Raw genomic sequence first — 26486 nt, 5'->3', positions numbered from 1 at the left:
TACGTCGGGACCCCATTTTAATGGGATTGCCAAGGGCTGGAATTAGCCTTGCTGGGGCCCAAGGCTGAAGCCAAAGCCCCACTGCTCGGGGCCAACGCCCAAGGACTTCAACTCTGAGTGTGTGTGTGGTGGGGGGGCTCAGGTTACAGGCTCCCCACCTGAGGCTAAAGCCGTTGGGATTCGGCTTTCCCCCCACCAAGAGCAGTGGGGCTTTGGCGGGGGGAAAGCCGCCTGCTGCCCCAGGTCCCCCTGCCTGGGGCGGCAGGGCTCAGGCGGGCTCAGGCTTCAATTCCCCCTCCTGGGGTTGTAGACTAATTTTTGTTGTCAGAAGCAGGTTGTCATGCAAAGAAGTTTGAGAACCCCTGCTCTAAACCATCCAAGACAGATGGCTATCCAGACACGTTTTGAAAACCTCCAGAGAAGAAGCCTCAACCTCCCTAGGCAGTCTGTTCCATTGTCCTACTGCTCTTACAGTTAGGAAGTTTTTCCTGAGATCTAATCTAAATCTGCTATGCTGTAGTTTGGACCCATTGCTTCTAGTCCTGCACTCTGTGGCAAGAGAGAACAACTTTTCTCCATCTTTTTGTGGCAGCCTTTCATGTACTAAAGACTGTTATGTCCCCCCCTTAATCTCCTCTCTTCCAAACTAAATATACCCAGTTCCTTCAGCCTTTGCTCCTATGTCTTGCATTCTGTCACTTTGCTCATCTTTGTTGCTCGCCTCTGGATCCTTCCTGGTTTCTTCATATCCTTTCTATACATTGGTGACCAAAATTAGACCTCAGCTAGAGTACTGTGTCCAATCAGTGCCAAGCAGAGCGGTACTGTCCCCTCCCCTGACTTGCATGCCTTGTCTGTTAATGCAACCTAATATTGCATTTGCTTTTTTTGCAACAGCATTGCATTGCTGACTCATGTTGTGGTTGTAATACACCACAACTCCCAGATGCTTTTCAGCAGTGATGCTGCAGTGCTAGTTATCCCCCATTTTGTATTTGTTTTTTGCCTAAGTGTAACAACTTATATTTGTCTTTGTTGAATTTCATTTTGTTCTCCAATTTATCAAGATTCCTCTGAATTTTCTAGCTGTATCCTCCAAAGTGTTGACAACCCCCCCACCCCAGCTTTGTGTCATCTGCAAATTTGATCAGTACCTGGATGTAGGAAGATAGCACATAATTAATAAAGATGTTAAACAACACCGGACCCAGAACAGTTCCTTGTGGAACACCACTTGAGACCGCCTTCCAATCTGACGTCATTCCATTAATAGTTACTCTTTGTTTGCGATTATTTAACCAATGATGTATCCACTTAATGGTAGTTCTGCAGAGCCCACATTTCTTCAGCTCACTTATGAGAATGTGATGTAGGACTGTGTCAAAAGCCTTGACAAAGTCCAGGTATATTATGTCCACTGTATCCCTCATCCACCAAACCAGTTACCCTGTCAAGAAGGAAAGCAAAACGGTTTGGCATGATTTGTACTTTGTAATCCATGCTGGCTGCTAGTGATTACCCCTTCACTCTCCAGGTATTTGCAAATTGAATATTTTATACATTGCTCTAGTAGCTTCCCAAGTATTGAAGTCAGACTGACAATAGTTTCCCCAGCTCCTCCTTTTTCAAAGATGGGCACTACATTAGCCCTTCTCCAGTCTTCTGGGACCTCTCTTGTCATCCAAGAGTTTGTAAATATTGCCAGTGATGCCAAGATTTATTCAGCCAATTCTGTTAGTACCCTTGGGTGAATCACATCAGGCTCTGCTGATTGGAATTCTTTCAACTTGTTCAAAAGATCTCTGACGTGTTCTTTACTTATCCCAATCTGCATCCCCTCCCCTTCGTTGTCTCTGATATCTTTGCTAGTCGTCCAGTCGCTTTATTTTTTGTGAGAAGACTGAAGCAAAGTAGGCACTGAGCAGCTCTGCCTTCCTATCATCTTCTGTTACCAGCCCACTGTCTCCATTGAGGAGTGGACCCACACTGTCCCTGATCTTTCTTTTTTGTCTGACATATTTGAAGAACCCCTTCTTGTTGTCTCTAACATTGGTCAGCTATAATTCATTCTTTGCTTAGACTTTCCTGATTTTTGTCCCGACACACTTGCACTAACCCCATATATACTTTCCTTGGTGATGTGCCTCTCCTTCCATTCCCTGTATGTGTCCCTTTTGGTTTTTAGATGGCTTAAAAGCTCCTTGTTCAGCCATGGCCTCCTGTGGCTCTTCTTTCCTTCCCACTGCGTTGGAATAGCTTGATATAGAGTATCTAGTATTACATAAGAATAAATTTCACTCCAGGTGTATTAGATGATAAACAGAATGGTTGACAAAATAGAGATTACAAACTCTTGAGAGAAGATTAGATAAGTTAAAGATTTTAACAAAATTAAGCTTTATTTGAGAGCATTGGGCAGGGGACAGGTCAGGATTTTAATGGGATGGTACAAGTGTGCAGATGGAATGGGCTTCCTTTTAAAAGTGTCTAATCATATTTCAGTAAAAAGCAAATTCTACAAATGTAACATTTTACCTTGAGGAGTCCAGTAGTCCTTTTTAAAGACAGAAATAATAGTTTAAAAAAAGAGGGGGGCAGGGGTGAGCTCGTTTAAAGGCTCGTTCTATTACTAGAGTACAACACTAAAAACTTTCAGAGCTTCATTGTCCATCCCACAGGAAGTGAGTGGGGCTGTTTACTAGACAGTGTTTTGTTAGTGCCTGCAGCTGCAGATTAAATGTGTTTGTCCTTGTTTAGAGGTGAAAGTGGGGAAGGGGCAGTGTGGGGGACAGACAAGGAAGCGGAAAAGGATAAGAATGAGAGTGAAAGGTTTGGTGGGCTTTTGTATGAATGCTGTGGAGGACTGAAATGATGGGGGGCAGGGGGGGACCATGTATGGCTGGAATGGGATGGGGTAGTGCATAGGAGAACGCAGGTAGGGAAAAGGGAGAACAGTTTCTGGATATATGTAGGGGGAAGAACAGGAGTGCAGCAGACTGGAAGTGGGGGAGTTCTCTGAAGTGTGGATAGGTAGTCTATGCAGGGATATAGCAGAGGATGTTGAAGTCAGGGATAGGTTTGTATGCACAGTTTAAGGAAAGAGGGTTAGGTAAGTGTCATTGGATTTGTAGGGATTAGTAATGCATTTGAGGATTGGAAACAGAGGGTCTTTGGTTGTAGGAACAGGTGTGTATATATGGGGACAGGCAGGGAAGCAGAGTTTGGAGGTAAGGGATTGTGACCCTAAGAACTCCTGAATGGCAACTGGTAAAGGGGGTTACAAGAATCTTGTGATTCTGGTGTGTACATCCTGGTTCACCAGAGAATATTGTATAAGGAATCAAAGGAAAACCAGTGTCACCCTGGTTATAAATATTGTTGAAAAATATATGTATTGCTACTATATAAGGAGTGATGTATATGTACTGAAAATGTTCCTACAGTTTGTATCAAGGTGTTACTCCACAGTAGAGGTGAAAAACTGGCTTCCTGCCAGACCAGAGGTGTATGTTTATCTGATATGAATGAGACATTACTCAATTTTCATTTCAATCAGCAGTTTGAGCTAAATGCGGATGAAGAATTGTGAGATTTAACAGAAAGAAGAACAGCAGGGGGAAAAGAGCATAATCTGAGGGTGCACCTCAAAGATTTACTGGACTTTACCTGGGGAACAAGGAAAGCACCCTGTAATCCTGCACCTAGGAAGTAAATGGACAGTATGTTTACCTTTACAAAAACTGGACTCTAGGCAGCCTTGATTGGAAGCGTTGCAAAAAGGGCTGTGTGTGAGATAAGACTCTAGACAGGAGGTTAGCTTATTAAAGGTCCCTAGAAAGCATGTATTGATTTTGTTGTATATGTAAACCCTTCTGTTTCCATTATCCTTAATCACTGCTCACATGAATCTTTGAATCTCTGTTCTTTGTTAATAAACCTATTCTTGTTTTCACTAAAAATTATATCTAAGTATTGTGGTATTGTACAAGGAGCTAAACCAGAGCTGAATCATTCAAGCTAATGTGTATTCTATTCCCTTGGGGCAGCATACTTGGTATTACTCGTAGCGTTCAGCTCCTCATACACTGAACACTCAAAGGAAATGCTTCAAAGGGCTTGGGTACTGGGGTGCCCCCGTTAACCTGCAAGGCAACGTAAGGGCTGGCAAAGCCCAGAGATTGTTAGGGTGCTGACAGGACACCCAGTTAAGCACAAGCAAGTCTCCTTCTCACTGGAGACAGGAGGGTAACAAGGTGACTCTCAGTCCTGGGCACCCTGTGAACAGTTACACTGGTGTGTGGAGGGGACAGTCAGGTGTTAATCCCCACCTTTTGAAAAACTAATAATCTTTTATTTTGAAATGGTGCTAATCTTTTATTGTGAGATTATAGTACAATTTGATCATTTTATAACAAAATGATGTACCACAATGAACTTGAGCTCTTAGAGCTGGACTTTCTCGCTTTCTGTATTTTTGGTTTGTTGCCTGATTAATTTTAACCAATTAATTGATAATTACACATGTGTTTCTTGTGGCCATGTGAAGATTACTACTGTTGTATTTTTTTGTAGATGGTTTTTCTAAGTAAAAGAAAAGTTGAATACAAGATCTCATAAAATGGATGAAGTACTTCGTCTGGTTACCAAGTCTCATTTTGATACTTGTTGATCTGAGTTAACTTGAAATATTGGGCAAAGTCTGAGAATTGAAACAGAAGCAGTGCTGGAAAGCTACTATAACCCATTTGCTAAGCTACACAGCTCTGTTGGGCTGTGTGTTTGTCCAAGTGCTAAAACATTTTTTATCTCAGAAATATTTGACACTGGGCAATGTGCTTGTGTACAGAATGCCAAAAGGGAAGAGGCTGGCAAAATCAGACTTGTGTGCGTGCCACCATGGTGAAGAAGCAGGAGGAATAAGTCAGAGTGGCTTTTCTAGTACCAAAGACTACATTCAGAGAAGCCCAGTCATGTGGGAAGAACAAACAGCAAAATCAGATAAAATACAAAACATCACTGATGAAAAAATTGACGTTCTGGACACATAGCATTTGCCATACTGGATCAGACGCCTGGTTCATCTAATCCAAGGATCCCATCTTTGACAATGGCCAGCACCAGATGCTTCAGAGGAAGGTGTAAGAAATGCCACAATAAGATGTAAGATCTACCTCCCAAAAGAGTATCTCCCTAACCTCATAATAGTTAGAGATTGTCTTAAAACCTGAAATGTAGTGTTATTCCTTCTGACTTTTTTTTTTTTTTAATAGTGTGATTGTGGATATTTGTATCCATAACACACAAATTTAAATACTTGGATCTCCGCTACATGATAAACCTAAAGTCAGGAAAAGAGAGAGGCACAGAGAAGGAAAAAGACTTCTGGGTTAGATTCACAGTTGACCGTGTAGATTTCAGTAAAGAACTTACAAAGCAGCAGTTTTTTTCTGACCAGAGAATAGAAAACCACATCAGAACTAGGAACGCACCCTGTGGTTTCCAGTTGACAATGAGATATCTGAACCAGTAGCCTGGATTGAAATAAAGTCTGTTTTATTGGAGCTGCAGTAAAGGACTACGTATACACTACAGTATTCCATAGAGAGAGAACCAGAAGCAATCGGAATAGAGAGCATTGTGACTGCTACAAGATAATAAGACAGGCTATACAGATTTTTCACTGCTGTCTGTAACAAAAGTGACTTAGTAATAGATGGATGCTCTCTGCTGAATTTTCCCAGACCTGAGCCCAAGTAAAACAGTAATAACTACAGAACATTAACAGAGAAGGTACAAAAAGGTCCATAGATGCTGTAGTCCGATATTTAGATGCCATTGGCATTCACAATACCCCTGCTCAGGTGCTGCTGTCTAACCAATGGAACAGCTTCACTAGGAGAGGCTGAGAGAGACCTGCATCAGAATATCCCACAGCCTAGTGCATAGGGCACTCTTGTGATAGGATTTGAAAAAGTGTCTCCCATCTTTCTCCCCATCAAGTAGAGGAGAGAATTGAACCCAGCGCTCTCACATGCCTGGTGAGTGCTCTAACCACTGGGCTAAAAGTTGTAAGATGGGCATCACTGGTACCTCCACCACCTCCTCAGCATTTCTTGCAAGAAATGCCTAAACTACTTGTTTCCAGAAATTTTGAGAAACCTATTACTAATAAAAGTACATCTGTAGGTACTTATATAGCCCTCAGCACTGTAGTAGACCTACCTGTAACTATTTTATATGATCAGTATTAATTAAAACAAAAAAATTTAGAGACAAGGATGTTACCAAACTCATGGAGGCTCAACTGACAAAGATTTTGTTGCCTGAACTTGGTTCGTATGCCCTTTGCTTTATTCAGGCTTTCAAACCTGCAAGCTGCTGCCCCTTAAATTGTAAACTCCTTGATGCTACAGTTGTCTTTTCCTGTTCTAGTCAGGGTACGTTGTGGGTGCTGTGTATACTTTAAATATTTGAAGCTGATTATTTATTCTCCTATCCTATCTGGTCGTCATTTCAGCAGACCGGCACATGGTGGTGGTTTTAAGTGTTGAGGGGTTTTTTCCCCAATGGAAATAAAATATGAAGTTGGGGATTCACCTCAGTATTGCACTCCTGGGCCACATCTATACTCTTGCAAGAACTATGTTTATATGCAATTCTAGCTAGCAGGGTGGGAATGTGTTTTCCATAGAGAAGGGCTGAACCATGTCATGACCTGTGTTTTAAGAATCACTATAGCCTAAGTCCTTGTATTAAAGTTTCTCCTGTGGATGTTTCAATACTTCTTGTCTTGGCCATTCATTTAGAATATAAGCTCCTCCACTTAGAGTCTGGCTTCTGCGTCTTATGTAGTACAAAGCAATACTAAAAAGCCATCCAGCTCCCCACAGCAATAGCCAGTTTCTTGAGGTCCAAACACACCAAGCAACAATGAGGAGTATATAAACGAGGGATGGGCAAACTTTTTGGCCTGAGGGCCACATCTGGGTATGGAAATTGTAGGGCGGGCCATGAATGCTCTCGAAATTGGGGGTTTGGGGCAGAGGGTGAGGGCTCTGACGGGGTGTGTGGGGACTGGGCACGAGGGGTTGGGGATGCAGGAGGGTGCTCTGGGCTGGGACTGAGGGGTTTGAGGGCAGGAGGGGGATCGGGGTAGGGGCACGGGCGCAGGCTTTGGGCAGTGCTTACCTCAAGCAGCTCCCGGAAGAAGTGGCATGTCCCCCCTTCCGGCTCCTACACGCTGCCTCGTCTGCAGATGCTGCCCCTGCAGCTCCCACTGGCTGCTTCGGGCAGGGGCAGCATGCGGAGCCCCCTGGCTGCCCCTGCGCGTAGGAGCTGGAGAGTGGACATGCTGTTGCTTGCGGGAGCCACGCAGAGCAGGGCAAGCCCTCGACACTACTCCCTGGATGGAGTGCTGGAGCGGGACAAGCCCTGGACCCCACTCACTGGCAGGAATTCGAGGGCTGGATGCGGACCCCGGGCCATTGTTTGCCCACCCCTGATATAAACTATCAAGGAACTTGTTTCACTAAACCACTTTCAAAAGTGTTGGGCTTGACCCAGTGTTGCTTGTAATGTTTACATATCCTTTTGTGTGTGTTTGTTTTTTCCTGAAGAATAGTTTGCAGATTTTTAGTGTATTCATAAGAATGGCCATACTGGGTCAGACCAAAGGTCCATCCAGCCCAGTATCCCATCTGCAGACAGTGGCCAATGCCAGGTGCCCCAGAGGGAGTGAACCTAACCGGTAATGATCAAGTGATCTCTCTCCTGCCACCCATCAACACCCTCTGACAAACAGAGGCTAGGGACACCATTCCTTACCCATCCTGGCTAATAGCCATTAATGGACTTAACCTCCATGAATTTATCCAGTTCTCTTTTAAACCCTGTTATAGTTCTAGCCTTAACAACCTCCTCAGGCAAGGAGTTCCACAGGTTGACTGTGTGCTGTGTGAAGAAGAACTTCCTTTTATTTGTTTTTAAACCTGCTGCCCATTAATTTCATTTCGTGGCCTCTAGTTCTTATATTATGGGAACAAGTAAATAACTTTTCCTTATTCACTTTCTCCACACCACTCATGATTTTATATACGGCTATCATATCCCCCCTTAGTCTCCTCTTTTCCAAGATGAAAAGTCTGAGCCTCTTTAATCTCTCCTCATATGGGACCTGTTCCAAACTCCTAATCATTTTAGTTGCCCTTCTCTGAACCTTTTCTAATGCCAGTATATCTCTTTTGAGATGAGGAGACCACATCTGTTTGCGATATGCAAGATGTGGGCGTATCATGGATTTATATAAGGGCAATAAGATATTCTCTGTCTTATTCTCTATCCCTTTTTTAATGATTCCTAACATCCTGTTTGCTTTTTTGCCGCTGCACACTGTGTGGACACCTTCTGAGAACTATCATACACTCAAATAATATAAATATGAAAATATGTCTTAGTAATCACAATGGTAGGTATTTGATCTGGTATAGTCCCCTGCTCAGGAGGACAGAAACAAACAACAGGTTATTACAATACAGTCCCTAACCTTGCAAAGATTTACTCATGTGCCTAATTTTAGTATGCAAAAAGTCCCATTAACTTCATGGAGCTACTCATGTATATAAAATTAAGCACAGGGCCAGAGATATTTTCTCTCAAGGAACTTTTGCCCAAGCTACCCAGTAAGTTCAATTACCTAGAACATTTCTATGCTGTAGATGGATAACTGACCTTACAGGGTAACTTGGGCAAAACTTTCTTTAGAGGAGAAAAAAAAGTGACACAGGTATCCATAAATACTTTAAATGGTAATGACTAGAGAGAACTTGGAGTGGTAAATCCATGTTTGTAAGCCAACAAAAGCCGTGAGGCTTTGAGAGATGGTGATTACTAGAAAAAAGGGATTTTACTTCTTTGTCCGTGGCAAAGACTTGTTAAAGTGGCATGTTTCATTTCCCCCTTGCTTCTGTCCATTAAACTGTCACTATTACCTGTTTTGTTTTTTCTGTTTCAGAAACCGGTAGTGAGAGGTCATTATCAAACAGCTGTGTCTTCAGAAACTAGCACCTAAAAATCTGAATGGGAATTTCGCTACAAGAAATTCTGACATCAAACTAGTCAGCTAAACTTCATTCTTTTGTTCTGACATTATAGAACTTGTGAGCTCCATGTACATTGCAGCACATTAATATTAAAATATTTTATACATATGTATATGTCTTCCAATTTTACAGTGTTTACATGTATATTGTGTGCTCTTCCATGAAATCTAATTTTACGGCTAACTCACTCTTGGCAGGGTCTTCAGTCACTTAAACATCAATCTTGGAAAGCAATATTTCAAAAGAGAATTTCAGACTAAAACTATTTAAATTCAGGGTGGATATCAGAACTGTGTGTGGCTAAATCCATTTGTAAACTTCATACTACTTAGAACCTATTAGGGCTTTTCTATGGTGAGTATCAGTATCCACAGTCTACAGATGTGGGACCTGAAGTAGAGAGATTAATGAACTGATTTACAGAGATACTTATGCTGCATGGCACCATCAGCAGCACTGTGTTGTACAGTCAAGGCACGATGCGAGGGAAGTACTGGCTTAGAGAGAGAAGGGCCCTAGCTACTGATACATCCTGCAGCAGCTGAGTGTTTCTTGATCATCTCCCAGCCAAGTACAGAGAACTAACAGGATGCTCAAAGATACCTGTACCCAAACTTGTCATCAGAGATTTTTTCTTAACATTGTTAGTTTATATATAATATAAACTATTATTTTAAATTCTCTTACCTTGCTGTTGTCTGAGGATATGATAACAAACTGATCTTTTTTGGGGTGCAGCAAAATATAGAACCTATATTTTTCCAATGGTATGTAGTATTAACTTTGCTACATCCTTTGGGCTCTCAGTTCTCTTCCTAGGAGAATGTAGAAATGGGTTATAAAGCAAAAATCAATAACCATGAGCATATGATAAAAACACGAACAGTAATTCTAATGTGATTAGTTCTAGTGATGATTGCAAATCGTTTGAGATAAGAGCTGATAATAAATTGAAGAGCACGAAGGACTGCACTTTCTGGGGTCACAGAATAATCTCCTGAGCATTTAATTATTAATAATCCTTTGTGCTTCAGCGATGATCTCAAAGTGTTTTTCAAATGTTAATTAGTTTAAAAGGACTCTGAATCACAGCTTGCCAACTCCATTTTCCAACGTGTACAAAGAAACAAAACCCTTTCACCTTGATCATCAGACAGCTCCACTGGGCATCCCCATTCATAGAATCATAGAAATGTAAGGCTGGAGGGAACCTTGAAAAGTCCTCAACTCTAGACACCTGTGTTGTGGCAGGACCAGGTACAACTTGACCATCCCTGACAAGTGTTTGGCTAACCTGTTTTTAAAGATTTCCAATGATGGGGATTCCATAACCGCCCTTGGGAGACAATTCCAGAGCTTAACTACCCTTATAGTTTTTTGTAATATCTAACCTAAATAAAAATATCCCTTACTACAGATTAAGCCCATTACTTCTTGTCCTAACTGTGGTAGCCATAGAGAACAATTGATCATCCTCTTTATAACAGCCCTTAATATATTTGAAGACTGTTATCAAGTCCCACTCAGTCTTCTTTTTTCAAGACTAAACACAAATTTTTTTAACTTTTCCTCATAGGTCAGGTTTTCTAAAGCTTTTATCATTTTTGTTGCTCTCCTCTGAACTCTCTCCCATTTGTCCCCATCTTTCTTAAAGTGTGGTGCCCAAAACAGGACACAGTACTGCAGCTAAGGCCTAATTGGCGCCAAGTACAGTAGAACAATTACCTCCCATGTCTTACATATGACACTCTACTTAATACATCACAGAATTATATTACCCTGTTTCACTGCTGCATCAGAAGTGACCCCTGCAGTATGCCACTAGATATGCTGTCCCAATTTGACAGCGAACCATATATAACTACTCTTTGCGTATGGTCTTTCAACCAGTTGTGCACTCACCTTATAGTAATTTCATCTAGACCCCGTTTCCCTAGTTTGCTTTTGATAAATGTCATGTGAGACTGTGTCAGAAGCTTTACTAAAATCAAGTGATATCACATCTACTACTTCCCTCCACTTGGTCAGTAGCCCCCCTCATTTCAGGATCCAGTACAGAATTTGATTTTAAATCTCCCCCTCCCCCCAAATTTGCTCCCATTGAAGCTAAGGGGAGTTTTGCCATTGACTTCAACAGAATCAGCAACAAGCATCTATTGTCCATCACCTATTCCCCCTAAACCATATCCTTTTGTCTGCTTGCAGCCGAGGAGCCAGGTTGAATGTCTACAGATAAACTGAGTATATGGAAGGAGGAAAAGACATTCCATGTAGCCACCTTTACCCTTCAGACAATTCTCTGTGGCTTTCTTTGCCTTGCACTGTTAAATAACTATAAGGTAATGTAAGAAGGCATGCAAGGTACAGGTACAAATGTAAGGAGCATGTATTTTATTTACAAAACAGCCATAATGTAATTCATGTTAATATATAGCAGCAAATGCAACTTACAGAACAGTTATAATAAGCACCTTCAGGGCCCAATCCTACCAGCGCTTACCTGAGTAACTTCTACCATAAGCAGTTGCATTTAGTTCAGTGGGACTATTCACATACATTTATGTGCTTAAGCATTTGTGAGATTGGAGCCTAATCAGCCAGACTTGTGTGAGGACAGGTATGGCTTTTTTCCAATAACGAAGTCATGAAGCTCAGATCTAGATCTGAACTTCTGCAAGGATTGATGGGGAGAGTTAAGATCCAGTGTTTGGTTCAGCCCAATTGCTACTGTTAACCTTTCAGAATTACATTTTATTACTGTACCACATTCACAATGTTGATGTGTTCTCGTTAGTGATATAGGTACACTCATCTAGCATATGGATACAATATACTCAAAGATAATATGAAGAGTTACCATTATTTTTGCTTGACTTCTTGCCCCATTTTGAGCATCGCTACCCACCAGAAATATGTACAACAGATAGAACCTATTCCACCTTTACACTCGAAGAGGGAAAGTACTTGTTAAGTCATCTAGTTCCCCTGGCCAAGGGAGGCAGGATTACTCCTTACAGTGAACTGAAAAGGAGGGAAAAGGTTAAAGGAGACCTCTCAACTTCTGAAAGAGTTCATTCCCCACTTCCAGGCCTCTTATCCTGTTAACCCAGCCGTGCTCCAGACAGTGACTTTGGCTCAGTACTACATCTGAACAGAAAATATTTTGCTTTTTGGAATGCACTAGACTACATGTACGTTCAACCAAATTTCCCTTCGGAAATGAGCAGGACTCTACTCCTGTATACAAGTTCTCGACCCCCAAGACTTCACTTTTTCCATACTTGGAAAAGATTCAGCCCTTCAAGTGAAGAAATGATCACCGCACCCCAACTCCTGGGCTCTGAACAAAAGCAACGACTTGCCACCTCTTTCAAGGGTGAAGAAAGTTCTGCAGGGAGCTCCTCTGCCATGCACTACCCAGGATATCTCTGCTCCCTTCGTATTAAAATCTGCATGTAGGAGCTCTGTGGGCATCACGCCAGGAGGCTCTCAAAGCTGGGACGGTAAGTGCTCCTAGGAGGGAGGGGAAATGGGGTGGGATCTGGCCGAGGTTAGATGGAAGTGGTAGGAGTCTCCTGAAAGCAGCCAGTCTCTTGGATGGGGCACCAGGGGGTCCCTAAATTCCTCCGGGGCTAAAGTGAGAGGGGAGGGGGCCTTGTCCTCGGGGGCTGGGACGGCCGGGGAGGGGTTCCTCGCCTGTACTCTGGGACAGGCGGTGGATTTCTTGCTCTTCCCCCTCCCACCGAGGTCCCTCCTCCCTCCACATCCTCCTCCATCCCGGCTCTGCTGACGTGTCGGCCCCGCTCCCTCCTCCCACCGCTGCCAGCCCTGCGAACATGGCTGCAGCGCGGCCGCGCGTCTCCCTCCTGCTCCTCGCCCTAGTCGCCCTGCTCCTGCCCGCGCAGCGGCCGCTCTGCTGGGCCGGCAAGCACCTGGACCGGCGCTTCGCCGAGCGCAAGCGCTGCGCCGACCCGGAGTGCAGCAGTAAGTGGGTGCGGGGCGCTGGGGTCCCCGAGGGGGGTCCGGTCCCGGTGTCTCTGCTCGGCAGCGGCCAGGAGCTGTTGGCATCTCCAGGGGCCCCTCCCAGGACGGGGCAGGGCTTGGGGGCCTGCTGGGGTCACCCCTGCTGCGGGGAGGGGGAGGTGCTGGGGTTTACCACCCTGCGCCCCCACACCACTGCTTCACCCCGAGCGCCCTCTTGTGGGGCGGGAGATGCTGAGGTTACCCTTCTCCCAGCGCTGCCTCTCCCTTGTCGGGGGAGGGAGGGAGAGAGGGATGCCTGGTGCCCTTCCCGCTGCCCACAGCTTCCTAAAGATTGCTTGGAAACTTGTTGCTTAGTTTATTACAAATAGTTGTTTGCAAGTACGCCGCCTGGTGTGTGGTATATAGGGAGAGGGACAAGGGCCCGGGCTGGTTACTGGGGGATCTGGCTAGGGAAGGAGACATTCTCTTGTTTTCTGTCTAAGCGTTTGCCCCTACTTATGGGAAGAAGGGTGTTTAAAAGCTACTCCGGTTTTTGGAGGCCCGGTGTCAAAGCGGAGCTGGGTGCTGGTAAATAGCTCCTGCGTTCAGGTTATTACCCTTTTTGGTGGCTTGCTAGCCTTGTTGGTCTGAGGATGGCCAAGTCCCCCTCCCAGTTTCCTGGTGTATTACACTGTTTGTGTTTTAGATTTTTAGTAAACATCAAAAGTTTCCCCTTCCATGTAAACAAAACCGTGTCTTCCAGCCAGAGAGGATCCATTCTTAATATTTTTTTTAAAACAAAGAGCAAAGAAAATAGATTTCACACAAACAAGCAACACTTGAACTCATCCTCCTTATGCGTGGGTTTGCTATTTCTTTCCCTACATCAAGTAAACCCAGAGCAACCTGAGTTCTTGGAAATATTATACAAATATTCAGGCATTTCCTGTCTCCCTAGGGGCTTACTGTATTTATTTTGTCTGACAGGGAATGCTATGCTCCAGAGTTCAGTCTGAAAAGGTACCTGACACTTGGCATATTGACAGTCCAGCAGAAATAATTTTCCATCATCTTTGCCACGGATTTGCAAGAATAAGCCTTCCAAAATACTTAGGAAACGAATTGTTGTGGCATAAGCCACAAGAGTCTGATTTTTTGTTTTGTTTTTACTTTTATACAAAAAAAATCACAATTATTTAAAACTGTATATTACAAAAAAGTCTTTGCCTTACTGCGTAGACTTCCTAAAGACTTGCCTTGATCAACTTGCCTTTCATAAATTGATAATCTTGACCAGTTTTTTTTTAGCCTTCCCCAGCTCTCTTTCTCCTGCAAAAACCGTCTTCAAAAACAAAACAAACCTCCACCCTCTACAGGTATAGTTTCTGCACTGAGTAACATGAAAGCTGGTTAGTCATGAAGCGCACATTGGATCTATCTAATTTAAAATTATTATTAATAATAACACCTTTTTCTTAGTGTGCTTTTAACATTTTCAAAAGTTCTTTGTAAAGGTTGTAACTTTTAACATCACATCATGAAACAATCTTAATATCATCCTATACGTTTTTGTCTCTTATACCAGTCATATTCTTATCCCTTGACAGATGCCCCTAAATATATTAGTCATATTCTGCATACAACAAGGCCTTCTTTTCTACTAATTAATACAGATACTGTTCAGGGAACTGTGCTTTATTTAAAATGGTATATTTTGTTTTCTTTGCACAGTGTTGATGTATCGAGGGAAAGCAAAGCAGGATTTTAAAGGTCCGGACTGTCGCTTTATAAATTTGAAAGAAGGAGAAGCAGTGTATGTGTATTACAAATTAATTGGAAAATCGACTGAGCTTTGGGCTGGAAGTGTAAGTATTGCAAAATGCTTATTTTATTTCAGTTGTATTGGCCATTTTAGCTCTGTACATTTCAATAATCTTTATTTCTTTTGCCCCTTTTCAAAAATATGAAAACACTTGACCTTTTTACAGAGAAGAGATAGTATAACAGATGTAATTTTCACTTGAGACAAGATTTTAACACGCACTTTAATTTTTAAGGGGTGCTATTGGGTCATATTTGGATCAAACATTAGGTTTTGTAAGAGTGAACTTCTCATATATTAAATAAAGCAAGAGAAATATATTTCCATTTTTAAAAAATTCCCCTGCAGCATTTGCAGACCGAACATTGTGCTAGTACATGAGAACCTGAAAGTGATTAGAAACTAAGGTCCCAGTCCTGCAAAGAATCTGTTTAAATTTGCACTCTGTGTGTGGTCTCATTGGCTTCAGTGACACAACACACACTGCATAAACTTAAGCAAATGAATAAATCTTTGCAGGATTGTGGCCTATGGCTTTTTATATACTCATCATCCTATCATTCAATTGACTAGGTATTGTTATTGTCCAAGTTGAGTAAAAAGTAAGAGAGGGGAAAAAAAAAAAGCAAAAAGAGTGTAAAGTAAATTGGACTTTGAAAATTATTTCAGTTTTAATAAGGAAGTGTTTGTAAAACTTAGGGTCCTCAGTGGTACTCACTGATTTTTCATAATCAAACTGTGACAGACCTTTAGACAAGCCTGTCTTCTTGTTTTATTCTGTTTAAAGATAAGTCACTTGAGTAGGAAAAGAAGAGCCCTTCAGCAAACCCTCTCAGACCCTGATCCTGAAGTCATTACATGGCAAATTCCTGTTGACTTCAGTGGGAAGAAGTTTTGCTTACATGAGATCTGCAGAATGGGGACACTCACAGGGAAGAGGAAAGAAGATTATTAAAACATACAAAAAGTCTAACCTTGCAAGGTGCTGAGCAGCCTCAGATTCCACTAATATCTCTGGCAGTTGATGATGCTCAGCATCTTGCGGGGTCATGCCCTTAAAGTCTTTATTCCTGTCTTTCCCCTGCTCTTCTCCATGTCTTTACTGTTTTGCTCCAAAAGATGAATGCTGCTGTTGATAACTAAGTCTTTGTGCCTCAGTGAGCTGAGCTGGACTGGACCTTCACAAAGCCATGCTGGCTGTTATTGTGTGACTACTGGCTTCATGCACTGGCAGGAGGTGTTGCTTAGGGTGGGGACAGGCAGCCTCATAGTAATAGTAGGATCCAATTAAAATAGCATAGAAGAAAGTGGAAAGCTGTGCCATGTTGGTGAAAGAAGCAGAATTTATAATTATATCATGCTGGCAATTCCCTTCTGACACGTACTGTGCCATAAATAACCTGGATAATTAGATGGCACCAGTTTCCAGGGCTGCCTGTTCTCCACAAACACAAAGAGCTGACACCTGGGCCAAATCCTGCAGCTCCTACTCACAAGCTAGCAAGGGCTGCAAGATCAGGCCCACAGATTATTCAACGGACAAGAAATTGCAGAATCAACATTTTAACCATATTCATTAGCAGAGCTAGTGCCAGTAGCTTAAAGACACATTGTCAGGCTTATGGTAATATACTTAAAAAAACCCAAATCAAAAGTCCTTATTTGTGTTAAAAAATAACACCTTACATTATTAAATTTGAAAGAATTTTAAAAATCCAATTTATTTTTCACTATTTAGGCGGCTTTCTGCATGTCTAGCCAACAATGAAAACAGACTAATCAGTTTAATTTTTGTATTTTTAGTTTCAAGTCAATTTCACTTTCATCTTCTCCTGATAACATAATGCTGCAATAACTAGGTTGCAGGCTCTTCAGAGAAATACTTATTTATACATGTTTTAAAAATTTCAATTAATGTATGTAAATAGAACCTTTTCTGTTCATATTAGGGCTTTGTAAATGTGCCTTTGTAAATGTACTAACTTTTGGAAAAAAATTGACTTCAGTGCCCTTTTATGAAGGGATAAGAGGGAGTTATAAAACCAAGAAATAACTACAGGGATACTGTACTTATTTATCATACAAGGAGTTAAGTTGATTATATTGCAACCTGCATAAACAGTTTATCATCTGAAATGTATTTCTACAAATTTCCACCATAAACTTTAATTTTATTGACTCTTAAATATGGGGAATTTTATTTGTTTGAATAATTTATGGCTATTTCTAACCTACTTATAGTTATTCTGTCCTTGCTTTGGGCCACCAGATGAAACTGTATTTAAGGATCTGAATTACTAAAGAACTGGGCCCGTTCCAAAACAAAATTTATACATATAGTCCCCATCTTGCAAGTGACTGTGCCCAAGTGGAGTCATTTGTAAGATCAGGGCCATAATAAATATGGGTGACTTAAAGGACCATGATCAGATGAGCAAGGGTTAATGCAGGTTGGAAAATCTAAAGCAGTTGTTCATTGTTATACATGCTTCTTTACTTGCCTAACTGATCCCTCTATTCAAGCTGTTGTTGATGATTGCAAAAATCCTTCAAGCTGTTGCAAGAATAGAGTCTTAGTCTTGAGTTCATTCTTGGATGCCCTCAGTATACAGATTTCTCATTGAAGTCTAGGGGAATTCTGCATGCGGAGGGTTTGCAGGATCTACTCTGTGGTTAGTACAATGGAAGATGCTCAGAGTGTTACAGAATACTTCTGTTTTTAATTCCACTGAAACATCAGTTCAGAGAAAATATTGCTGCCGGGTTTTCCTCAAAGCACGAAGAGTTGATGGTCATATCATACTTCAGTTTTTTAACTCTATACATTATCGTCTCTGTAAGGTATCTTCCTCCACTCCCCCTCCCCCTTGAACAGTCCTTAACACCAAAATAAAGAACACCCCACATTTATAATCATGCCCACATTTTAATCAGGATCTCTAATATCCCAAACTTCTGAGCAGCTTCAAACAGCTGCTCCTTTTTAAAGTAACAATTTTTCAGTGTTAGACTTCCTATTTCTACCCCACAAAAGTATATATTACTCTGTGGTGCAGGATGAAATATTATTCAGTCCTGCACCAGATAAATGTTTCCTTGCCTCACATCCAAAATAAGAACTTGACTTGTGGCCATCTTTCTCTGGAATCATGGTTGTGGATGGAGTTACTTTAAAAACAAATTATGTGAGAGAGAATTAATTTCTGGAAAATCCACATGGAGTTCAGGAATTGCTCTTAACGTTTGGTTCTAATCTTTCTGAATGATATACAAAGGCTACATAAAACGGTAGAGCAAACTAACCCTCTCTTTGCACTTGTAACTCAGACATAGCAGGATAATATTTCATCTTTCTGGCTTCTGTCATTGTGGTATTCAGCAGGTGGCGTGAAGTGATTGCTTTCTGTGGTATCAAGATGTCAGTATCATTTTGTGAATCAGCTACGGGAGGTTGCTGTCATAGGGAAACACTACAAGTACAACTATCTCAGACACATACAGACTTCAGAGACTGCCAGTTCTTTAATTCTAGATGCAAGTGTGTTTAAACCCATGTCTCATTTGCAGATCAGTTCAGCTGCCAATTAATTGGGAGCATCTCCCAGACAGGCTGCAGGATGCATTTTTTCCCCTCCATTCTCTGGCGTGACATTCTATTTTCCTTTCAAGCCTCAATCACTACTGAATAGAATAAAGAATATTTTTCTTTGCATACATGGCAATATATAGGAATAAGTTTTTCTGTCATAGGCCATGTTAAGTTGCAAACTGGGTCATGGCAAGGGACTTGTATGCTTGGAAGCTTGGATTATAGTAAAGTAGTGTGAAATCGTGATGCCTAATTGTCGTCATTACGATCAGTCCCTAAGGAAGCTACTTGGAGGCTTTGGCTTTTGCACGTGAAAGAGTCTTTGAAAAATGGAATATTAGCTGGCGAAGAAAAAGATAGAATAATACTATGGGAATAAAGGGGAAGGGATTTAGAACTAGCCTTTCTAGGCTAATTGCACACTCCCTGTTACTTGGCTTGCTCCTATCACAAATATAATATACAGGGTTTTTTTAACATGGTAGCAGTTACTTCTCCCTGCAGTGTATACAAAAGATTGATATAAATTGCGTAAACATTACTGTTCCGTAAGTAGGTTCCACAGCTATTTCATTTAGGATTTGAATGGTAAATATTTTAAAAAGGAAACTCCATATCCCTTGAGTATTTCATTCATTTGTGAGTGTATTACTATGTCTATGTATTGCACACCTAGACCAAGTTCTAATATTATTTTCACCGTGGCAAATCCAGAGAGCTTCACTGAGCAGTTTGAAGCTACTCTGGATTTATAAACCATCGTAATCGATATCAGAGTGTGTCCCATCTGAGGGTGAACTATGTTCTTTTTTATTTTGATCCTTAATTGAACGATCTTCACGCATACTCTCCAAGAAAATTGGCAATTGCCTTCTTGCTCCGACAATAAAAACATCAAGATATCGAGGAAGTGAGCAGTGCTTTCTTCTTGAGCATATTTTGGCTTTCTAGGGACTCTGTACTCTCAATAGGGTGTCCACCAGTTTCTCGTTGCTTTGGCTATCTAATCTTTGAAGCAATACTGTGCTATTCATATTGGCTTCCTGACAGCAGCTATCAGAGCTTCCAAGTGAGAGCATTATTCTGTGGATCTTTAACTAGTGAGTGATAAGAGAGCTTTCTGTCTCCTACTGTTTGCGTTTGATCACCACATCACCTTATTCTTAATTGACCACCTGCACCTATTGCTCATCTGGAAACACTAGCTACCGAAGAACAAGTGTGTTTGGAAAGAAGGTCACATTTTACACGCTGATACTAAGGTAGATAATACTAGTGGTGATAAAAGGCTACTGTTCAGCAATTTGCAATAGCTCAGGTGCAATTGTGTGTTTTCTAACAGCTGGCTTTAAGAAATCTTTCCAAAATGTGAAGTGAGAAGTATAAAGTTATGGAGAAGGTTGGTTGTCTGCTTTAAAAATGTAACATTTTTGCAGACAGGTAGGCCTTATCACGAAAAGATATTTTTGCTAATTGTGCACAAGAAAGTGGTCGGAGCATTTGTGAAGTCAGTGAGAGTATGCTTTGAGCCATGACTCCTGGGTTTCATTCCAAACTCTCCCCATAACTTGCTATGTGGCCCTATGCCTTAGCTGGCCATGTCTTTGAAAGGGGAGTAGAAATACTTCCCTACTTCTCAAAGGTGTTGTGAGGCTTAATTAATGTTTAGAATCTCAAATTAAACCATTGAAAGTGTAATGTATTACTGTTCTGTTTCTCCAATTTATTGTGGTAACAACCTGTATGTCTAGAAATATTTAGGTTTGATATCTAACTTGATATATTCTTAACTACTAATTGTATTTTTAAAGTCGCTTTTTTCCTAATGTGGCTTTACAAGCGTCTTTACATTGAAACTTTTCTTTTTGTTTTGTTGTTTTTTATTCTGGCAGGTTGGCAGTGAATTTGGATATTTTCCAAAGGATTTACTTGAAATAAATTATATTTATAATACCAGTGATGAGCTAGAACTACCAACAGATGTAAGTTTTGATTGTGACTTTTTTGACTGGCTTTATTATACTTATGGCTCATTCCTGAACTGTGAGTGAAATCAGTGAGAGAGAACTGGAACCTCAATAACCCTAGAAGGAAAAAACTGTAATTACTTTTCAGTCCATGAACTAATATTGTGTGTATATATGTCTATATCCACCATAATTTGAACACTGGCCTTGTCTAAAATGAAGCATTCTTTCTTCCGACAAAAAGTGACTAAATAACTATACATAGAATGGTCTCAGAATCCCTGAAGAAGCGTTACTAGCTGGGTTGTATGGAGGCTGTTTCATACAAACTCTGAATGAATAGGTTTATTTCCCAGAACTTCTGGAACTTAGAGAAAAACTTTGGAACTGTGTAAGCCTCTTTGTTTGCTTTATTCTATTAGCGTATGGATTATCAGTCTGATTCGGCAATTCTTATTGACATGGCTAATGCGATTGTAGTTACTGGAAATACATATGTGAGTAAGGGTTGCAGGATCAGACTGTATTTTGGCCCATATGTATCGTGTAAGTACAAACCTTTAGTTTGTGTCACTATTTATTTATGGCGGCACCCGCTATGTGCTAACCACTTGATAAAGAAGAACTTGTCCTTGCCATTTTACTGACAATAGTTCCAATTTCAAAGATGCACATGATAGTTTATTTAAAATATAACCAACTCTGCCATTGACTCCCTATCTGTTCATTACTGCTTAGGATTTAGCCCACTGCTTGGAATCCTAAGGTCCTTACCTGGTTTTCCTGCTCAGTCCTTACTCAAGCAAAACTCCCATTGAGTCAATGGAAGTTTTGATTATGGACTTAAAGATTTAGTCCCCAGTTAATGGAAAAATGTAGAAACGTACGTAATGGTAAAGAAAATTGTTTGAACCTTTCACATCAATGTAATAGAAAAAACTCTCTGACAACTGACAATGCTTTTTCCCCCTCTGTTCCAGGAAACTGATTTTGTTTGTTTTGATGGAGGAAAAGATGATTTTGATAACTATAACGTGGATGAGCTTTTAAAATCTTCAGAAGAAACTGTGGTGAACAGGGGCAAAGCTGAATTGAATGCTCCAGGGACAGAAGTTATTGAAGAAACCAAAAAGGAGGAGGAGACAGAAGGGTCTGATACTGTAAAGCCCCTTGATGTTTCTGAGACTGATGTTCTTGAGCCAGGTCCAGAAGAAAACAAGGAAGTCCTCACCAAAACAGAAGAAAAAGGCAGTTTTCTTTCTGAAAACACTGAGAATGTACAGGGACTCCTCAAATCTGAGAGGGATGACCTCAACATATATAGCCATGAAAAAAAGTCTCAGGGAGACCAAATTGCACATCCTCACTCAGAAGGAATGCTACAAGAAAAAATGCTAGAAAGTGAAAATACCAAAAATTCTAATAATCCTCAGGGTACAGCCAAAGAATCAGATAAGGAGAGTGAGGAGACTGATGCCTATACACTTTTAAACAGAGAACTGTCTATGGACTTGAAAACAAAATTTGGTTCAACTGCAGATGCCCTTGTGTCTGATGATGAGATGACTAGCCTTGTGACATCACTGGAGGATGATTTTAATGAAAATTTGAATACTGATTCTCATGACACAGAGTTGCTGGAAGATCTTAAGGAACAATCTGAAGAAATCCCTTTGCTATCATTTACAAAAGAAGAAACCCCAGTGGACTCAGAAGCTGAGAAGCATTCAGCTGATAAATATTCTGACCGTGAGTCAGAAAAGAATAAACCTTATGAAACCATTGAGGATGCTGCAGAGTTAATTACCCAAAGAAATAATGAGAAAAAAGACTATTTGGGTTTATTAACAACTGTAGAGGATACCATCTTTCCAACTCTCAGACGGGGTGCAAGAACAAATGATGATACAGATGTGAGCAAGTCTGATTCGTTGGAAGAAAAGGAGGAAGAGGATGAGGTGATCCCAGTTAGTAAGGAGGATAAAACAGCAGCAACAGCTCAGCTTGACGATCTAACTGAAGAATACCTTCTCAAAAAGGAAAAACATGTTGTAAATGGCCAAGATCCAAAGGAAAAAACAAACAAAACTGAACAGTATGAGGAAGAGTTCCTGGATGATAAGACAGAATCATTTACTGAAGAACTGCGTGGCACATCTGTGCATGATCCTAGAGGTGTTCCTAGCCTGGAGTCTAAACTATCCATTGAAGAAAAGCAAGAAGCTTTAAAACCACCTGTAGGCAACATCAAAGATGATCCAGAAGGAATTACTCTTCATAAAATATTGAAAGATAAAGAAAAGGCAGAGGAGGAGATTTTGGAGGACAGCTTGGAAAATGATACAAAACCCAACACATTATGGAAGAAAATAAAGGGGAAAAAGGCAGCTGGGGACCAGCAATCTGTGAATTTTCTACCAGAACCACTGGAGGAGCTAAAAAGTGCATCCCAAAGTGACCTAGGGGATATTGACCTCTTAGAAGGCAAAAGAGAGCATGAAATATCTGCTACAGAGAAACAAGATATTCAACAAGATGGAGAGGATTTTGAACAAACAAGGGTGCCTGAGAATGAGAATCAAACAAATGTTGCTATTAAGGAAGAAACTGAAATACTAGGGGGAAAAAAGGAAGAAGACCTGAACAATCAGCATACAAGTAAAGCGGCTGTTGAGCAATCTAAGCAACAAGAAAACAAGACCAGGTATTCGGAGGAAGATGCGGAACAAGAGCTTTCCAGAAACACAGGCAAGAAGACACTAGAAAAAAGTATTGGTGAAATATCCACAGAGACTGCACAGGATGTTGACACAGAGAGGCTGACCCAACAAGACACTGCTCATAGTGGGGATGAAAATAAAGACAAAGCTCTTGGAACCGATATAGTTGGAGAAAAAACAGTAAAACCAGAACTTCAGTCTGAAGAGTTGGAAGCTGAAGAAGATGATGACCTAAGTCAAGCAGAGGAAGAACTATTAGAAGATGACAATGCTGCAAGTGCAGCATTGTCAAAAGAGAGGCTTGCAAATAGACAGGGTAATAAATTAGATGGAGAAAGTACAAACCTAGAATTGGAAATACCAGATGGAGCTATTTCAGGAACTGCTAATCCTGTTTATGAGAGCGATGAAACAGGAGAGGAAGCAAACACAATGTTTAAGCATGCCAGAAAGAACAGCATGCAAGATTTGAGTGAGACCAAGAATGAAGAGGAGGATATACAATTCAGTGGAGCTAAACTGAATGAGATAGAAGAAGATGAGGAGTCTCCAGAAACAGAAGACACATTAGTAGCCCCTGAAATGGAAGAAGACGATGAAAGGACTTTGCCAAATGACAAGTCTCTTGAAACAGTGGACAGCAAAAATGATTTTAATCAAACAGAAGATCCTTTCCTAGAGGATCTTGTGCAGAAAGACCTGAAAGATCTTCAGAACGTAACAGAGCAGACAGGGCCTGCTGATACTTCTGAAACCACAAATGAAGCTGTGGAGCCAGAATACAGAGAGGCTGTGAAGCAGCTCATTATAATAAAAGAATTTCTTGATGAAAAGCGAGTGGCACGTTTACAAAAGTATCTTGGGCCCCAGCACATTGTCAGGGTAGAAGCCATGTTTCACAACATGAAGTTGAAGCTGGATCTTGCTCAGAAGGGTAATCATGATTATCAGGATATCCAACAAGCTTTGGACCAGATCCTTACATTTTCAGAATCTAGGATAATGGATATTGTGGAAAATGTTTTAGATGCAAGGCAAGCAGAAAATAAAGAAGAGGTGGTGAAAGAAATAGATTTGTGGGATGAAGAAGCTGCACTGATGGATGATGTTCAGGAAATAATATATTTGTTAAGGCACAAATACTCATCTGTTAGTGAGAGTGCACCACTTGTGTCCATTTCAGAACATGAAAAGGATTATAGCATGTATGATACAGGTAGGATCTTAGGTTTGACAATTGCTCAGGGGAAGTTGAGGGTTTTTTGGTTTTTTTTTGCTTGTCTATGGAGGAAAAAACCCCTAAAACATATAATCCTACTCCAAGTAGAGTTTTTATAGCATAATTGGGTGGGGGAGGGTGGGGAGGGGAGGAAAGAAACCCAGACTCCATTTGGGACTTCACTGTTGGTAATCAATTTTTATGTGGCCCAGATACTGTGCTGATGGTTGGCCATATAAACCCTGAGAGAGATGATGGTTATTGAGCCTCAACCATCTGCTTCATTCTGATGAACAGGTCTCCTGCATATGAGACTGAAGTGACTGGATGTGGCAGGAAAGACCCATCCACATAGGGCCTCATTTAAAAAAAAATTAGAGGCATGCAGTGAATTTTTAGAAATATGTAGTAGATGCTGAACTTCCATAGCAACAAACTAAAAACTATTTCCCCATGCTAATTTTCCCCACTACCGTTACTCACACCTTCTTGTCAGCTGTTTGAAATGGGCCACCCTGATTACCACTACAAAAGTGATTTTTCCTCCTGATGATGATAGTCCACTTTAATTGAATTGTCTCGTTAGAATTAGTAAGTCAATCCCATCTTTTCATGTACTCTCTCTATATATATATCTTCCTACTGTATTTTCCACTCCATGCATCTGATGAAGTGGGTTTTAGCCCACAAAAGCTTATGCCCAAATAAATTTGTTAGTTTCTGAGGTGCCACAAATACTCCTTGTTGTTTTTCCCTCTAACTAGTGTGCCATTATCTGATATGTTCAATGATTTTATATTAAACTTAGGCACTGAAAAATTATCTAGATAAGAATCCTATCACCACAATATCATCAAAACACTGTGAATGAGTGGAGGAAATACTGAGTATGCCAACCTTGGCAAGGAAGGTGAGCCACAGGCACCATGAAGTCCACCAGAGACTTGCTGATGCCTGCCTGGTTAGTCAGATAATAGTGATGGGGACAAAGATGAAGGGCAGTACAAAACCTTAGTATAAATAGGGCCCTTTTAACAGAAGCAAATAGTTGGCCGTTTATTTTCTGATACATTCTTGTTACTGAGATACAGTAAAACTAAATTCTTCCATCTGGTCAGTGTTTTTACCTGGCATAATTTCCATGCAAATATTTACTAGGGTGTCACTGAAATTTGCCTAAAAATATGCTAGAACAAAAAAATAGCCATCTGGAAGAATATATTTAGTGGAAGATATCAGTAAGGCTTTCTCAATCACAGTCTTTGAATATCTTTCACTGAACACAGCTGCCAGTGAGAAAGACAAGCCAACTATGCCACATCCATGCTTTCTTCTCTACTATAGATACTGTAAAAGAAACTGAATATGATAGCCATCTTGTGGGAAGCCCAAGTTCAGCTGAAGAAATTGGTCAGAAGTTCCCACAAGTTGAAGATGAGAGGCCAGTACAGCATATTGAAGAGGAAGAGGAGACTCTAAACCAGAGGGAGCCTGAGCCAGATATTAATATTTTGGAAGAGGTGGGGCTCTTGGATAAAAAGGAAACCCAGGAAATCCTTGATACTGAGAAGGGATTGCCACTGATGGATACGTCCCTTGGGCCAATTCAGAGTAACAGAGAAGGTTTGGCTGCAGGTAACTTTTTTGATGTTTTAAATTTTTTTTAAGAGAAGTATGGCTGAAGTGACATTAATATGTTATGCCTGGCAAATTCTGCCTAAAGCTTTGAATGATTCTGATAATTGCACAGTTCAGCTCCTGTTGAAGTGAACGGAAAGAGTCTTTTGCTGTGTTGGTGCACTATAAAAACAGCACAAATGCAGTTTCTAATATTAATACTCAGACTGGTGTGCCGAACCTGATGGACAATCTAACTTTGTATTTTAGGTACCTATATGGCTCCCATTACCATAGTAATTGAGAGTACCTCCCTATCTTTAATGTATTTATCCTCACAACATCCCCGTGAGGGTTTCCCTAGGCTAGCTCCTTAACCACTAGACCAGGGGTGGGCAAACTTTTTGGCCCGAGGACCACATCTGGATATGGAAATTGTATGGCAGGCCATGAATGCTCATGAAATTGGGGATTGGGATGCAGGAGGGGGG

General features: G+C 41.0%; 1 protein-coding gene across 4 annotated transcripts in view; it reads left to right on the top strand.

Moving 5' to 3' along the window:
- Positions 1–12428: 12428 nt before the first annotated feature.
- The window catches only part of MIA3 (MIA SH3 domain ER export factor 3), a 36954-nt gene continuing 22896 nt past the window's right edge, over positions 12429–26486 (top strand). For 3 of the 4 annotated variants that reach the window (XM_073338783.1, XM_073338782.1, XM_073338784.1), the window contains exons 1-5: positions 12894–13082; positions 14793–14926; positions 20365–20454; positions 21420–24375; positions 25723–26013. In XM_073338783.1, the coding sequence (XP_073194884.1) occupies positions 12935–13082; positions 14793–14926; positions 20365–20454; positions 21420–24375; positions 25723–26013 (3619 nt within the window). In that variant the 5' untranslated portion in view covers positions 12894–12934. Of the gene's footprint in view, positions 12602–12893; positions 13083–14792; positions 14927–20364; positions 20455–21419; positions 24376–25722; positions 26014–26486 lie in introns of those variants that run through there. The other variant, XM_073338786.1, reaches the window with a different exon arrangement.

Source organism: Lepidochelys kempii, chromosome 3 (genome assembly GCF_965140265.1).
Source record: "Lepidochelys kempii isolate rLepKem1 chromosome 3, rLepKem1.hap2, whole genome shotgun sequence".
Taxonomy (NCBI): Eukaryota; Metazoa; Chordata; order Testudines; family Cheloniidae; genus Lepidochelys; species Lepidochelys kempii.
This window is presented reverse-complemented; position numbering and strand designations above follow the sequence as displayed.